The sequence below is a fragment of the Staurois parvus genome, unplaced genomic scaffold, assembly GCF_062004578.1.
Source record: "Staurois parvus isolate SC_StPar_1 unplaced genomic scaffold, SC_StPar_1.0 ptg000031l, whole genome shotgun sequence".
Classification (NCBI taxonomy): Eukaryota; Metazoa; Chordata; class Amphibia; order Anura; family Ranidae; genus Staurois; species Staurois parvus.
In genome coordinates this window covers 124579-139742 of record NW_028317827.1, presented here as the reverse complement: position 1 = coordinate 139742, position 15164 = coordinate 124579, and the positions used below count along the sequence as shown (strand labels likewise).

At 36.9% G+C, this 15164-nt stretch overlaps 1 protein-coding gene across 27 annotated transcripts in view; it reads left to right on the top strand.

Annotated features, from left to right (window-relative positions):
* Positions 1–15164, top strand: part of NEB (nebulin) — a 257274-nt gene that overhangs the window by 196781 nt on the left and 45329 nt on the right. For all 27 annotated transcript variants that reach the window (XM_089659448.1, XM_089659440.1, XM_089659316.1 and 24 more), the window contains 10 exons: positions 2831–2935; positions 4864–4971; positions 5427–5531; positions 6833–6937; positions 7757–7861; positions 8430–8540; positions 9881–9991; positions 11156–11266; positions 12179–12280; positions 13425–13529. In XM_089659448.1, the coding sequence (XP_089515574.1) occupies positions 2831–2935; positions 4864–4971; positions 5427–5531; positions 6833–6937; positions 7757–7861; positions 8430–8540; positions 9881–9991; positions 11156–11266; positions 12179–12280; positions 13425–13529 (1068 nt within the window). The remainder of the gene's footprint in view (positions 1–2830; positions 2936–4863; positions 4972–5426; positions 5532–6832; positions 6938–7756; positions 7862–8429; positions 8541–9880; positions 9992–11155; positions 11267–12178; positions 12281–13424; positions 13530–15164) is intronic.

Here is a 15164-nt window from a genome sequence, read left to right as displayed (position 1 = left end):
ATTCACTCTCTCTATTTGTCCTGGTGGCCATTGTCACCTAGACGATACGTGATGGGAAATCCACAACCTTAGAGTTGTCAAAAGAACAAGAGGTGAGGGTAAATCATCCAACAGGACACATTTTCCTGTCCAATAAATCAATTTTCTTACTTTGTAGAGCTACACACCTTTTTTTAGGAATTTGTTTCCATATATCTCTAAGCTGTATTTGAGATTTAGGCTAGGTTATATGCCTCCTCTTCATCAAAGAACCACCTAAAGAGAAACCATCTACATCAGATGAAACACATAACTATATCCCAGGCAATGTGATCTACTTCCCTACACCTCTATTACCCTATAGTTATGGGGCAGTGTAGCCTGCTACTAAACACTTATAAGTGTATTTCATAGCATTTAATTAATGCTATGAATTTTAAGCAGAACTCTTTTTCTACTCTACATTATGCAAGGGTCTACACAACTCAGATATGATAAATTAAGTCAAGGTTCTGACTCTATCACAGTTGCTGCATTAACTGTATAACATTAGTAGATCACTGAGTTCTTTCACTTTTAGCCTAAACATGCTGTTTAAATTAATTATTCCATCTGAACCTTTGAAACACTATTTTCCGTTCTATTCTACACTCGAGCAAGTATAAAGAGTTAGAGTAATATATGCAGTATAGAGAGGGGTCATGTCTGGATGATAATGTCACCAGGTTTATAATGAACAATTGAGAATAATCTCTCCGCAATCAATGGATAATACCTGTGATGCGTAACCAGCCCACTTACAGCAATAGTGTGCCAAGCAATTTACGGAGCACGTGTTCAGTTCATCAGATAATTAACAACAACCCTAAGACAATGATTCACACATCCAGAGAAGTACAACAGTGTCACTAAGGAAATGTCCCCAGGCAGAAATGAGCCAGCACCACTGCAATGAAATAATTGATTCTCAGTCTAGATGGAATGGAGGCTATCACTGCAGACTCACTGGAGCTACAATACCACTTGTTTAATAACACGTTACTGCAGGCGAGATTGTCTGTCACATTGCTGTTCTGGCATTGCATGCTGTCTGTGTGAAATCACTCCTTATGGTGTTTTGTCTTGATGTGAATCTTAACATTTGTTGTTATTGCTGTATGTATTTGAGCTTTGAATTGCATGGTTGTGATGAAAAAATGATTTATTTTGTAAACTGAACGGGCAAATATATTTCAAAATAGTTCTATAGGGACATCACTTCTATTCATATTTATAGCCCTCAGCTGCCTACTGTCCTCTAAAGAAATATGCCCGAGAATTCAGCAGCTTCACTGCAGCATTAGGCAAACACACAACTTGTACCATAGCATTGCTAACAATGAATTAGTAGTTTACCTTCTCTGAAATAAGTCTTACTTTAAAGAATGGCACCTAATTTATGCATGAATGACAGGCACACTTCAAGGTAATCCACTTCAAAAATTGCAAAATTTTTCTCAACTGTGCATTGCAAAATAAAGGTCTTTTAATTGCATGGTTCGGCATAAAGTTCAATTTACAAATGACTGAGCTTGTGATGCAATATAGAATATTGGGATATATACTGTAGATTATTAAGTCACATAAGCAAAAAGGTTGCATGATATTGTACGTATTTATACGATGGTGTGCAGCACAATGTTTGAACCAAAACTGCAGATAAAATGCATCCTAATTCTTTTCATGATAGCCACATGTTGTATGGAAATCTTTTCAGTTCACAAAACAGAATGCACCAAAAATTGGGATTGGGATTTTTAGTGGGATTGGGAAATTTAATTGGGATGTATTTATTACGGAGTAGAGACTGTTCACAAAGTGAATGTTCACTTAGATTAGTAATGAGGTGAAACTGCATTCAGTTAGGATACCAAATATGTAGAAGGGAATTTAATCATGTACAAGCAAAGGTATTTTTTTAGATGATCGTAGTGGGCACAGATTTACCTATTTCATTAAGCTAAGTCAATATTTAGCAAAGTAACCATTCCTTTAGTAAATCAAACCCATAGGGTGCTGGTAGAGTATAGAACAAAATTGATGTGGTCCTATTAGGAATGGTTAGGATGCATTTTGTAACTGTGCTCCTGATATGGTTAATATGTAGAGAACATACTGCGCAGTAATCAATCAATAGACACGTGTACATAGGGTCATACACATGCTGAACTCTATATATACACATTGCAAATTAGCATGACACATCATTTTAAATCACAGTAAACATTTGCTAACAGTACAAATCCTCAGAGTTCTAACACCCCATGTTTCAGTATTGTACAGTTTTAAAAATCCATTTCTCATAAATGATATTAGGATGATTTGCAACTTCACTATCAATAGCATTTGGTTTGTTAGAATAAAAATATATCACAGATATATGAGCCTATCCTTACATTAAATATAACTTATCTACTTGTGAGCTAGAGACATCAACGGCCGTTGGATGATTAGAAACTCTAGTTCACTGTTCACATCTATTTTCCGAATTCACAAGAAAATATGATTGCAGTGGTGTAGTTTTTTGTTGTTTTTTTTTTCAGTGGTGTTTTTTATTTTTAAGCAGTGCTCCGCAGAAACAGACTTGCTGATTTTGTGGTTGCAAAATAACTGATACGTTTAAATCCCTTCCCTTAGAAAGAGATCAAAACTCTTGGTGTTGGTTGCAAATCATCGTGTAAACTGGAGAATATGGATTTAAATAAAAGCATGAGTAACATGGGCTATAATTTTATCTAAACCACACACTAGTTAAACTTTGATACACATTGAAGATTTCTGTTGTAGCTGTACTTCTGTTTTGTGTTACTAGTGGAAGTACAAAGAGCTCTATGAGAAGGAGAAGGACAAATACACAACTGTGATTGACACACCAGAGCACAACCGGGCTCAGAGGGCCGGAAAACAGATCAGTGAGGTAAGTATGGTTACACACTTTGTCTTGTTCTAATCTTAAAGTATAATTTTGCTCCTCCATTTTGAGCAAATACTGTATATACTGCAGCACTTAATTATTAGTGAATCTGAGCTTATAGTTTTCCCTTAGTACCCATGCAAAGCCCCCAAAATACTTGTTAGGCCTGTCAGTGAAGTCCACCTAAAGCAGCTTCATGTAATAGTGGGGCATTGATGCTGCACTACTCCTAAATTCATAGCAGAGTTGCCATTCTAATATAGGCTGTGCCTGCTTGAATTCCAGTGAGATGCAAAATGTTGTCACTGCTGATTCACAAGCTTGTAGCCTGTCAATCAAAACCTAGCCACACCTAGTCATGCCCACTGCATTCTGGATTCAAAACACTGCCTCTGATGCCTCTGATGCTGAAACCTTTTACTAGGACACTAGGATGTTCAGTGTCTGGGAAGATAAGCATGTGCTACAAAAATAAAACAGATTTTGGCTCAGCCAGTGAGGTAAAGAGATTTGTTTATATACATAATGAGGCTTGTGCTTCATATAATAACTGGCTTTGGTAATTGTTTAGACTGCCAAACACGAGCTTTTAAGTTTAGGGGCCATATAAAGCAGACCTAAAGTCATAATACTTACCTGCTTTCCAACGGATTGATAATGCTGCAGGAGGTCCCTCCTTGGCACTGGCCTCTCTTCCCTGGTTGTTTTCAGGTGTCAGTATTTGGTCATCTTTATTAACAGTACAGTATAACATAAATTTTGTGCATGTGCACACAGAGACCAAGTTGGCAATGTAAACTGAGCTGCGCATGGGCAACACAGTATACATGCCACAGAAGGCTGCAAACAGGCAGGTAGGTTTATTTTATTGCAGAAGAGATGTTGTATGTCTGTTCTGTGATAAATAGCCTGCCTGGTTGTAAACTTTGTAATTTTGCCTTTAGTTCTGCTTTAAGTAGGCTCTGAGCAACGTGGTATTAGTGGTTCTCATAGCAAGCTTTCTCAGGGTACATTTGCAGTTGGTTAGACTCTAAGGTTGAACATACATTATACAATTTTCTTGTAAATTTTTTCTTTACATTTACCAATACTGTATAATATGAGGTCAAACCTAAACACTTTGAATTTGAATGCAATAAGACAGGTCCTTGTACTACATAATTGAAGGTAAATCTAAAGGAAATTGAATAAGAAAATTGTATAATGTATGGCTAGCTTTAAAGGCTAGTTTGTTTCATTTAATTCATTTAGGCTCTCTCAAACTTACAAGATTTGCCTTTATTTTCTGGATTCAGGTTGCTTTTATTTTCCAGGATTTTTCAGGACTTTTTTGAAAAACTGGAGCCTAATGGCCACACGTCCTTTATAGAAGTGCTGACATTACAGTTCTGTGATCTGACAGCTTTATTTAAGTGACAAGGTGAACTCTATGACCCTTACTTATTTATGCAACATGTGACTGGATGTTTTTCATTCGATCCCTTTTATTGAGTGGTAACAGTGGGTCTCTGTGCCCGCACCCCTTTTATCAAGTGCAATCTCTGGATCTTCGTGCCCACATCATTAATCAGTTGGTAAAACTGGAGCTTCATAACTAGACCAACTACTACCCCTGGATCTCTATACTCTCAAGCCCTTTATGCAAAGACTAAGAATTAAACTAGAATAAAAATAACCCCAACCTTCTAAATTTTAAATTTAGTGTCTGAGCTATTAATATGCAGTAGTCTAGCTCTTTAAGATTATGCTATGAGACAGTAAGATTGGTATTTATACACTAAACAGTGGCTTACTAAGGAAGAATTTACAAAGGAGCAATGCAGAATTTCAGATCAAGCAATAATTGAATATTCTGGTGGTGTATATACTTAAAGATGAATATAATTTCTGTCTAAATTTGTAATGTATGGTTTTTTTTTTTACATTTGCAGATCATTTACAAAATGGATTGGAACAAGGCTAAAGCCAAATCTTACACCACAATCCATGATACCCCAGCACTGCTCCATGCACGGAAAGTAAAGGACAAGATCAGTGAGGTGTGTACATGTTCTTAGTTGTCATCAAGCTATAAGTTCTCCAAACATAGGTGACCTATAATTTAAACATATCAAAAAGAAATACAAGTCTTAAAAACAATCAGATATTAGTTACTTTAATAGCTAAGGAGTCATTTTCTGACTGCCTGGTCATTTACTGTGGAGAATCAACATCAGTGGTCTTGATACCAACATATAATCCTAACATCTTAGCATTCAATATTATTTATAAAATTATTATTATTATATCTGTTATTTTGTATCTTTATTTTAAGTAATGATCTTCTATACAATTATTGCAATGTTGTGTGCAGCATTGCCAGCATGATGTGTGATTTAGGCTAAAATGGGTCATGAAGACCATTGCTTTGAAAGAGCCAAGTGAATTGCCTGGTTAAGGATTTTAAACTTTATTATATAGTGATAATATTAATATGTGTGTTCATATTTTAAAGCTGAAATACAAAGAACTCTATGAGAAGAGCAGAGGACACTGCACCATGGTGCCAGATGCTCTCCCTATCAAGACAGCCAAAGATGCCTACAAATCCATCAGCAATGTAAGTTTCTACTTCTCTCTCCCTGCCCTTCCTCTGTCTGTTTCTGCTATTCCTCCCTCTATCTCTTTTTTCATCCTCTTAAAAATGGAACATCACACAAAAGTGTTTCTTTAATTGATGAAATGATTAAATTTTGATTTCCTTTCTAGTAATTACTGCTGCCCAAGTGGAGATATTTCTTCACTGCAGGCCATACTATGACAATCAAGGTTTGGCCAGGAGATTAAGTACCTTGTTTCTTGTGTATATTCCTATAAAGGGTCATATGGAGGTCTGATATAATAATGCTGTTGTCACTAACCCTTTAATGGATTCTTCTTAGGAATATATTGGGAATGCTGTGCTGGGAGAATAAACATGAAGCAAAGTGCTCTGTCAAGTCTTGTTTGTCACATCAGGGCCAGATGAGAGATGATGTGTTTAGAACTAAAGAATGTTTAGTAATGTTTTGATTTACTCCTTTTTCTCCTAGCTCTACTATTTCCCTTTTTACTCTCCCTCTTATTTCCTGTAGTTAAAGGAGGAGGAGCAAAGGAGCATTTGCCTCCTGTGCAAGTGGAAATAATAATATTATTATTATACAGGATTTATGTAGCGCCAACAGTTTGCTCCGCGCTTTACAATATAAATAATATATGACTGGCTGGTGGCCATGAGTGGAAATATTTGTCTATTCAGACCTCAATCACAGCCAGGCCTGCAGTCAGTGACTGGACGTTATATAGTGCCTTCCTCACTGTTCAAACTTGCAATCTTCCAGCATCTACTACCTTGGCCGCCCGTCTAAAACTGTGAAATATTTTGTGCTCACCTTGTTGAAGAAGGCAGAATGTCAGGACTTATTTGTGATGATGGCATAGTGTATTATATAGTGAGTCCATATCATCTTTACAGAGCAGCAGCCATCTTGATCAGCTAATAAAGAAAATTGTAATTTACAATTACAACAAACTGGCTTATTTATATATATAATATATGAAAATGTGAGTTCCAAAAAAACATGTTCCCAAACAATGTCCACCTTTCATGGACATCAATCACTCTGGGACACTTAGTGTAGTGCCCTTTCTTTAGCCTATGGCAAACTGCCCCTACCACAAAAACCGTTATTGGTTATGTTTACCTCGCAGGCCAAAAATTCACAGGTTTGCATCTAACCCACGTTTTCCTTTTTTCTCTCTCTCATTAACTATATGTTCTTCTGTTTTCTTCTTCTGCACTGCCTCTTTAACACATCTTTGAACTTCTGCTGATGATAATACATTCTGAGTTTTCCTAACAAAATTTCTTTTGTTAAACAGCTGGATTATAAGAGGAAATATGAGGCCACCAAGGCTCATTGGCAGTGGACTATGGATAGACCAGACTTCTTGCAGAATGCAAAGTCTTCTCTACAGCAGAGTGATGTAAGTGGCTTAGCATGCATCGTGACACACACTCACTAGTCTGCACTGGTATGTCAGTGGTCCATAGACAAGTGCATTGCTACAGAATTGTAAGACACATATCTATCTTAGCCCTTAGACTGTTAATAAGAAAGCAACATTGCATTCTTGTACAGTCTTTGTTACTCACTAGCATACCTTAGCATAATCAACATTTGCATATAAAGTGGTATTGTAACAATAAGCCCAGTAAAATTGCATCACATCTACGATTCTTTTTGAAGGGGGGTTTTCTGAGGTCCCCAAGATGCAATGGCTTCATCCTTTATCCATAATTATATTGGAGTAAATATATATTTGGTGTGTTACTTTAATCTCAGATTGAATCTGGCACAAGTCAAGGAATTTATGGAGGTTCTTTGGCGTGGAGAAGCTGCTAGTCCAGAATCCATTTCCCCCTGTTCAAATACCACCACACATTCTTATACTAATAGGATAAACCTAGGGTTCCAGTGACAATATTTCTGCTTTCCTTTGTGGAATATCATAGCTACTAACAGTTTGGGATGAGCACAGACACTGCATGACTGCTGACTCCCAATGATTGTAATGCAGGGTGGTCATTTACAAGTTATTCTGGTTGTATGGTATGGTAAATCAGTTAATATGAATATGGTACCCTTTCAACTTTATAAGATGGCATAAAAATTATTAGTAGGTTATATTTAGACATAAAAACAATTCTGAATTAGTGACTGAACAAATGTTGTTTAATTTTAATCTCTTCTTTAATTTGCCATATTTTCACATTTTTCTACCGAACTTCATTCTACCTTTCAGTATGAATACAAACTGGACAGAGAATTCCTAAAAGGATGCAAGCTGTCTGTTACAGATGACAAAGACACTGTCCTGGCCCTGAAGAATAATGAAATGAATAGCAATGTGAGTTTTGCTTTACTGAGAAGTACATTGGTTTACGTTTTCAAGAACAGTATGAAGAAAGTACATTGTTGGGACTATATAAAGCTTTTTAAAAAGTAGGCATATAACTATGTGAGTCATTGCTGAAGACACCTTGCTGTTGTAAAAATACGTTGAGTAACATAGCAGTAAGCATTAAGAAAACATAAGTGTTAACAGTCTGTCAATCTTCATGGTATTTTGTTTAATCTGGGTAAATGCTTATAGTGTCTCTATATATTCACCAGCCAGGTACCTTGGTCTGCTTAATAGGTATAGTGGCTTCACCTTTGACCCACCTCCTTCCCACAGCATGCCACCTTTATAGTTTAGTCAGGTGTATGCATTACATTGTAGGATTCACAGAGGGAAAGTAAGACCTAGGGAAAATGGGAAAAAAAGCTGCTTATTTTAGCCCACTTGCTTCAATTCATGGCAGTTTTTTTAATATTGTAAGCCAGCCTTCTGAAGTAAACATCGGCTGAACATAATTTTTTTGTGGATGGAATAAAGCCACGGGCTTATATTTAATATTTTGCTTTGCTTGCAGGTGAAATACAAGAAGAAGTATGATAGAGGAACGTACCAAGGAGAATTTGGAATTGTTCCAGATACACCTCAGATCATTCATGCTAAATCTGTCAGTGCTCTTGTATCTGAGGTAAGTTTTGTTGTGGAATTATGGTGGAAGTGTGTTTTACTGAGCTATTTGCTAATAGTCTTTTCACAATGGTACAGTCAACCTACTAATATTGTGTTCATCCTCCATCTAATGCCTCTCCATATCATGATTGAAACCCATGCAAAATGTATTTTCTAGTCTACTAGCCTTTATAGTTGATGTCACCCTCCTGTACGTGATTCAGATCCCTTCCTTTTGCTTTGACGGTTTTATATAGGGTCCCATTACATAATACAATTGTTACAGAACCTCAACTATTAGTTTATTAGTGTTCTTGGATCCTATTTGGATGTGTCACATAAAAAGGTCCACTATAGACTGGAAATCATAGCTAATGATGTGGGGGTCTTTAAAGTGATAGTAAAAGCTAGCTTTATTTTTTTTAATAACAAACAGGTATATACTTACCTGTTCTGTGCAATGGAATTGCACAGAGTGGGCCTGAGCCCCCTCTTCTTGGGTCCCATTCTCCTGGCTCCTCTTCTTCTCCATGTACCCCCATAGCAAGCCACTTTCTATAGGGACACTCATGCGGGTTCGATCCTAAGTCATGCTGACTGCATCCATAAGCACAGAAGGCTCAGCTCCGCCCCCTGTTCTCTTGTCACACATTTTGACTAACAGCTGCAGGAGCTTTTAGAAGCAGGAAAAAGAAAACTACTGCCAGTCCAAGAGCAGCATGGTTTTGGTACAAAATCTCTTGACTGTTCTAAACACTTGGTACGTTTAGCACTTGAGCATTTGATTAATTTCAATGGCCTGAATAAATTATTAATTCTGGCCAATGAAATTACATAACGTCCAAATGCTTGATGCAGCTAAATGCGTCTAGACGCGTTACACACTTTTGCAAGCATCAGGCTTTTCTGTTGCCAGGAGCAAAGGCTTCTAGGAGAGTTAAGAAAACTTTCTGTGCGCATGAGGCCTAAGTGTTAGACCACCATTGATGTACAAATATATAGAAGTGAACCTTTAAACTTAATTAGTCATACTGTAATCTCAGATAAAACTGTGGTTTGCAGTTAAAAAAATTAACAATTTATATAATCAGCTTTATAAAACTTTCACATAGTTACACAAAATACTTACATACACATGTACTTATCAACATGGTAAATGTATTACATGTAACTAATCCCAATCGTTTTTTCTTCCATTCTGAAACATGAAAACAATTATTTGGTAAAAAAACTGAGTTGAAAAATAAGTCAAAATGAAAGATGATTAAAAAATTTTTCCTGCAAATAGAAGAGATAATTCAGAATGGCGGGGAATAAAGAAATATCACTTGAAAACTAAACCTGTAAATTCTTTTTCAGAACAAATACAAAGAGGATGGAAAGAGGCAGCTGCCACACGGTACATTTACGACTCTTCCTGAGACCCGTGATACAGTTCACGTTAAAGAAGTGACTAAGATTGTTAGTGAGGTGAGTGATGTGTACTACATCAGTTTACATCCAACCCTACACGACAGCCTTTTCAACCAGAGCAACGTGATCGTAACAACACATGGTTAAATAGTTAGATTGAAAAAAGACACAAGTCCATCTAGGTCAGCCAAAAGAAATCGTAAATAAACAGAAAACCTCCATATATACAATCCTGTTTCCGTAGTTGATCCAGAGGAAGCAAAAAACCCAATAAAGCATTGTCTAATTTGCTCCAGTGGGGAAAAAAATCTCCTTTCTGATCCCCAGGAGGCAGTTGGATATTCCCTCGATCCGATCAACAATCCATGGTGTTGTTTACCTATAAATGTTAATCTCCAGTTATATTTTGTGTATTTAAGAATGTATCAAGCCTTTTTTAAAAGCAAACTACTGAGCTGGCCAGAACTAGTTCTTGAGGGAGCGTATGCCACATTTTCACAGTTCCTTTCCGTATGTGGATGCTAAATCTCTTTTTCTTTAGACGTAAAGAGTGCCCCCTTGTACTCTATAATAACTTGAAAATGAATACACCAGATTCACTATATGGACCCCCTATGTATTTATACATGATGATCACATCCCCCTTTATGATATCTTCTCAAGGGAGAATAAATTAAATTTAACTAAACTTTCCTCATGGCTGAGCTCTTCCATGTCTCTTATCAGTTTAGTTGCCCTTTTCTGCACTTTCTGCAGATCTCCAATATCCTTTTTGTGAACTGGTGCCCAAAACTGAACTGTATATTTCAGATGAGGTATTATTAATTATTTGTACAGGGGCAACATTATATATATCTCTCTTTATTATGAGAAATTATTTTGCTAGCTTTAGAATGTGCAGCTTGGTATTGCATGATATTATTAGGTCTATGATCTAACAGAATGCCCTGATCCTTCTCCCCCCACCCAGATCCATTGACTCCCCCAGCTGTTCCCCACCTAGAATGTAAGATATATGTATCTTTTTAGCCCCCTAAGTGCATAACTTTACATTTATCAAAATTAAACCTCATATGCCACATAGTTGCCCGGTTAAGAAGAGCATGGAGTATGGCTTGTAAGCTGCAGACAAGGATTTCCTTAGATCTAGTCATTTAACAGCAATCTAGTTCTGTATTTAAATTATCAGAAATATAACTTTATCTGAATAATTATTAACAGAAACAATACAAACAAAAGTTTCAAAAGGAGAAAGGCAAGTCCAACTATGCCATCATGCAGGAACCACCCGAGGTGAAGCACGCAATTGAGGTGGCCAAGGCCCAAAGCAATGTGAGTAAATACATTTTAACACTTTTTAATGTTAAACATTTAGATATCCCAGGTTTTCTTTACAAGATCCTTGTTTAATTTTTATTTTTTATGCATAATACACAGAGCAGGGTTGCTGTTTTTATACACATTAAAAATATTTTATCTTTTCAGAGATAATGATTATTACTTGTAGAAGTAGAATCATTATGTTTTCCATAACTTTCTTATTATATTTAATTTTATTATATTTAATTATATGAAGTGACTGAGAAAATTAAGAATCACTGCACACTGATGGCATCATTGTATACACCAGTTTATTCCACAGTACAACTACAATAACAGTCCCTGCCTGAAGACCGCCTCCTCCAATGCATTTCAACCAATAGGGCTTATTCATCTATTAGTCCTATTGCGTGAAACACACTGGTGAAGGTGGTTTTTAATCAGGGACTGTAATTATGGATGTATTGTGAAATAAATTAGTGCATTCAATGACATCATTGTGTGGCAGTTCTTCATTTTCTCAGCACGTTGGGAGTGTGGAAACTTTGCTTCAACACAGCACCCAGCATTTAGGTGTTAGTGGGAGAGAAAGCATGCAAGCAGAGGAAGGTGCTTCACTTCTGCTATATCTGAAATTATTGTTTTAATGCTTGTGAATATTAGAAGATTTCATAAAGATAGGGGTTGATTTACTAAATGTAAATAGGCTGCTCAGCTTGCAAAGGCTTTAATATATCAACCCCTTATAGTCATTTGTGACCCTTTTTTAGTCACTTGCTTCAGATGTGGAAGAATTGATTTCTCAGGTTATTTGTGTGTGTGTACATACAGTACATATGTGTGTGTGTGTATATATATATATATATATATATATATATATATATATATATATATAAAATTTAAACTCTCTGATTTGCTTTATAGGTTGCTTACAGGAAAGCGGCAAAGGCTAACCTTAACTACACAACTACTATTGACAGACCTGATATTCTGAAGGCAACTCATGTGTCTAAACTAGTCAGTGATGTAAGTACATAATTTTCATGTGCTTAGTGACACAGTGTTGTTATTACTAGTATTCTCAATTGTTCATTGAGGGACACAGCATGATTATAACTGAGGCGCATAGAAGCTAAAAGGCCAGTCTCCTTCCTCCTTCCTCTCTGGTAGATTTTCCAGAGAAAACATTCTCTACTACATACAAACATTTTCTACTACATACAGTTACTGGTAGATTCATGCTGGCTATGACAAATCTTGAAGGTGTCTCCAGTTATCCAGTGGGTCCAGAATCTCCGTTTTTCTACTGGTGCTCTATCTGCAACAGTCCTGTGGTCAGCAGTGACATCATGGCTGTGTTCCAGAGAAAGAAGACTTCCACTTTTTATTTTTTTACAATTTCATTTTATAATTTCATTTTTTATGTTTTATTTTAGAAACCACATTGGGGGCTTTGGTGAAATATCAGGAGTCTAAACTGACCTCTGATATTTCATCTTTTCTATAGTTGGGAAGATAATGGAGAGTTTAATAAAAGACCACATGGAGTCCCCACCCTCATATGCTAGTGGGAGGTGGGAGTTGGGTTTGCCTCCAGAGGTCTGGCCTTTAGTTTCTATGTGCCTAGTGTCCATCTGTAGGCTGCATTATAACCCCACGTTGATTAATAATCATTAAGCTGTGTCCCTAAATGGATTCTAAGAGAAGATTTCGAACCACAAAATTATCTTAAGAGCCAATTCTCACTATGCCTGGTGACAGACATTTCACCGCAGGGACACACAGGAAACAAGCATTTCCTGTGTGTCCCATTCACACTGCAATGCAGCCTAGTGCTGCACTGCAGCGTGCTGTGGTAAGGTGTGGACATGCTGCATTTTATTGCAGAGCACCAGCCTGAATCGCACTGAAGTGTATGAAGTGAATGAAGTGTACATTTTGTACACTTAACATAAAGTTTGTTAAAAAAAACAAAAAGTTATGTGATGCGCTGGATGACACATCACACTGCCCTCTAGCACAGCCAGCAACGCAGATCCGTGAATTTCTCCTGCCGCGTTGCGTTGCAGTGTGAATTTGCACTTATACATATAGTGGTAAGTCCACATTGAATGCAAAAATCCTATTATTTGTATGCAGACTAACACAAAACTTGTATTTGGTTTCTTAGATTCAGTACAAAGCTAAGGCCCGTGAAGAAGCTGGCCGTGGTATCTCTGGTCTTGGACGACCAGATATTGAACTGGCTCAGGAAGTGTCCAAACTTACAAGCCAGGTGAGAAAAAAAAAGAATATTTTAATGAACTTACTGAAACAGTGCACCTACACTTACCTTATATCAAACAAACACTCTAATGCTGACAGTGCAACATAACATTTATTGATCTAACTTTGCATTACACCTGTATAGATTCATTAATTGTTCACATTCATTAAAGCATATCTCTAATTTTGGACAGAGTGAGGTGGGGTAGAACCTCGGACAACTTTATGTTGTTTATATATGGAGAGATTTGTTATAAAAGGCTTGTATTGTTGACTGCATAATATATAAAAAAGTATATAGCTCTAATATATAAAAAATACTGTACATATCAGTTTATTGTATATCAAAATACAATTACCAAGATATAAAATCATAAGTACAAAAAACACACAAACATCTGAATTATTGGTTTAACTCCCACATCCTACTACACAGCCATTAAGCATACTGTATATCCAAATACTTTAAATAATGTATAAGGAATCTATTCCATTATATTATAGGAGTTCACAATGGGAGCTGCTTCCTATTAGTGTAGATCCACAACATGTAAAATGATCCACCAGCAAATTAGTGCAGCACACCAGCCACTGGTAAAACAGTGTCTAAAGCAGAGTCATAACTAGAACTTTCAGGACCCTTGTGCAAGAAACTATGAAGGGACCTTCTGACCCCTGGCCATGTCCCTTCCCACTGATTCCAGGCTCCTTTACTCCCATTGCTGGACCCTTTATTAGGGTCCCGCAGTGGGACCCTTTCACATGTTCTGCAACAGACCCCCTTCCTGCCGTCTTGGGGGCTCCCCAATTGTGGCGGAATGCCAGGGCCTATTTTCACCCTGGTGTCAGTAGTTTTTTAATTTTGGGGTTTTTTTTTTTTTGCTATTTTACTTTTTATTTTTTACAATTTTATTTTATAATTTCATTTTTTAGGAACCACATAGTGAGCTTAGGTGAAATATCAGGAGTCTAAACGGACCTCTGATGTTTCATCTTTTCTATAGTTGGGAAGATACTGGAGAGTTTAAAAAAAGACCACATGGAGTTTTTGCTGGAAAAAAATATTTTAAGCAACAGACAGCATAGATTCATGAAAGACAGAAGTTGTCAAACAAATCTGATTTCTTTTTATGTGGAGGTGAGCAAAACCTTGGACAGAGGGGTGGCGGTGGACATGGTATACTTGGATTTTGCAAAAGCGTTTGACACAGTTCCCCACACACGGCTAATGAGTAAAGTAAAGCCTACAAGCTTGGAAAAATCTGTAAATTGATAGAAAACTGGCTAAAAGACCAAATTCAGAGAGTACTGATTAATGATTCATACTCTGAATGGTCTAGGGTTGTCAGTGGTGTACCCCAAGGTTCAGTGTTGGGATCCTTACTTTTTAACATATTTATAAACAAAATAAGTTCTGGGATTATAAATCCCATTTCAGTCTTTGCAGATGACACCAAGCTGTGCAGTGGAATAACGTCCTTACAGGATGTATCTAATTTATAAGCCGACCTCAATGCTCTGTGTAATTGGGCAACTATGGGGCAAATGAGGTTTAATGTTGATAAATGTAAGGTTATGTACTTGGGGGCTAAGAATATGCATGCATCATACATACTAGGGGGAGTACAATTGGGGGAATCAATGG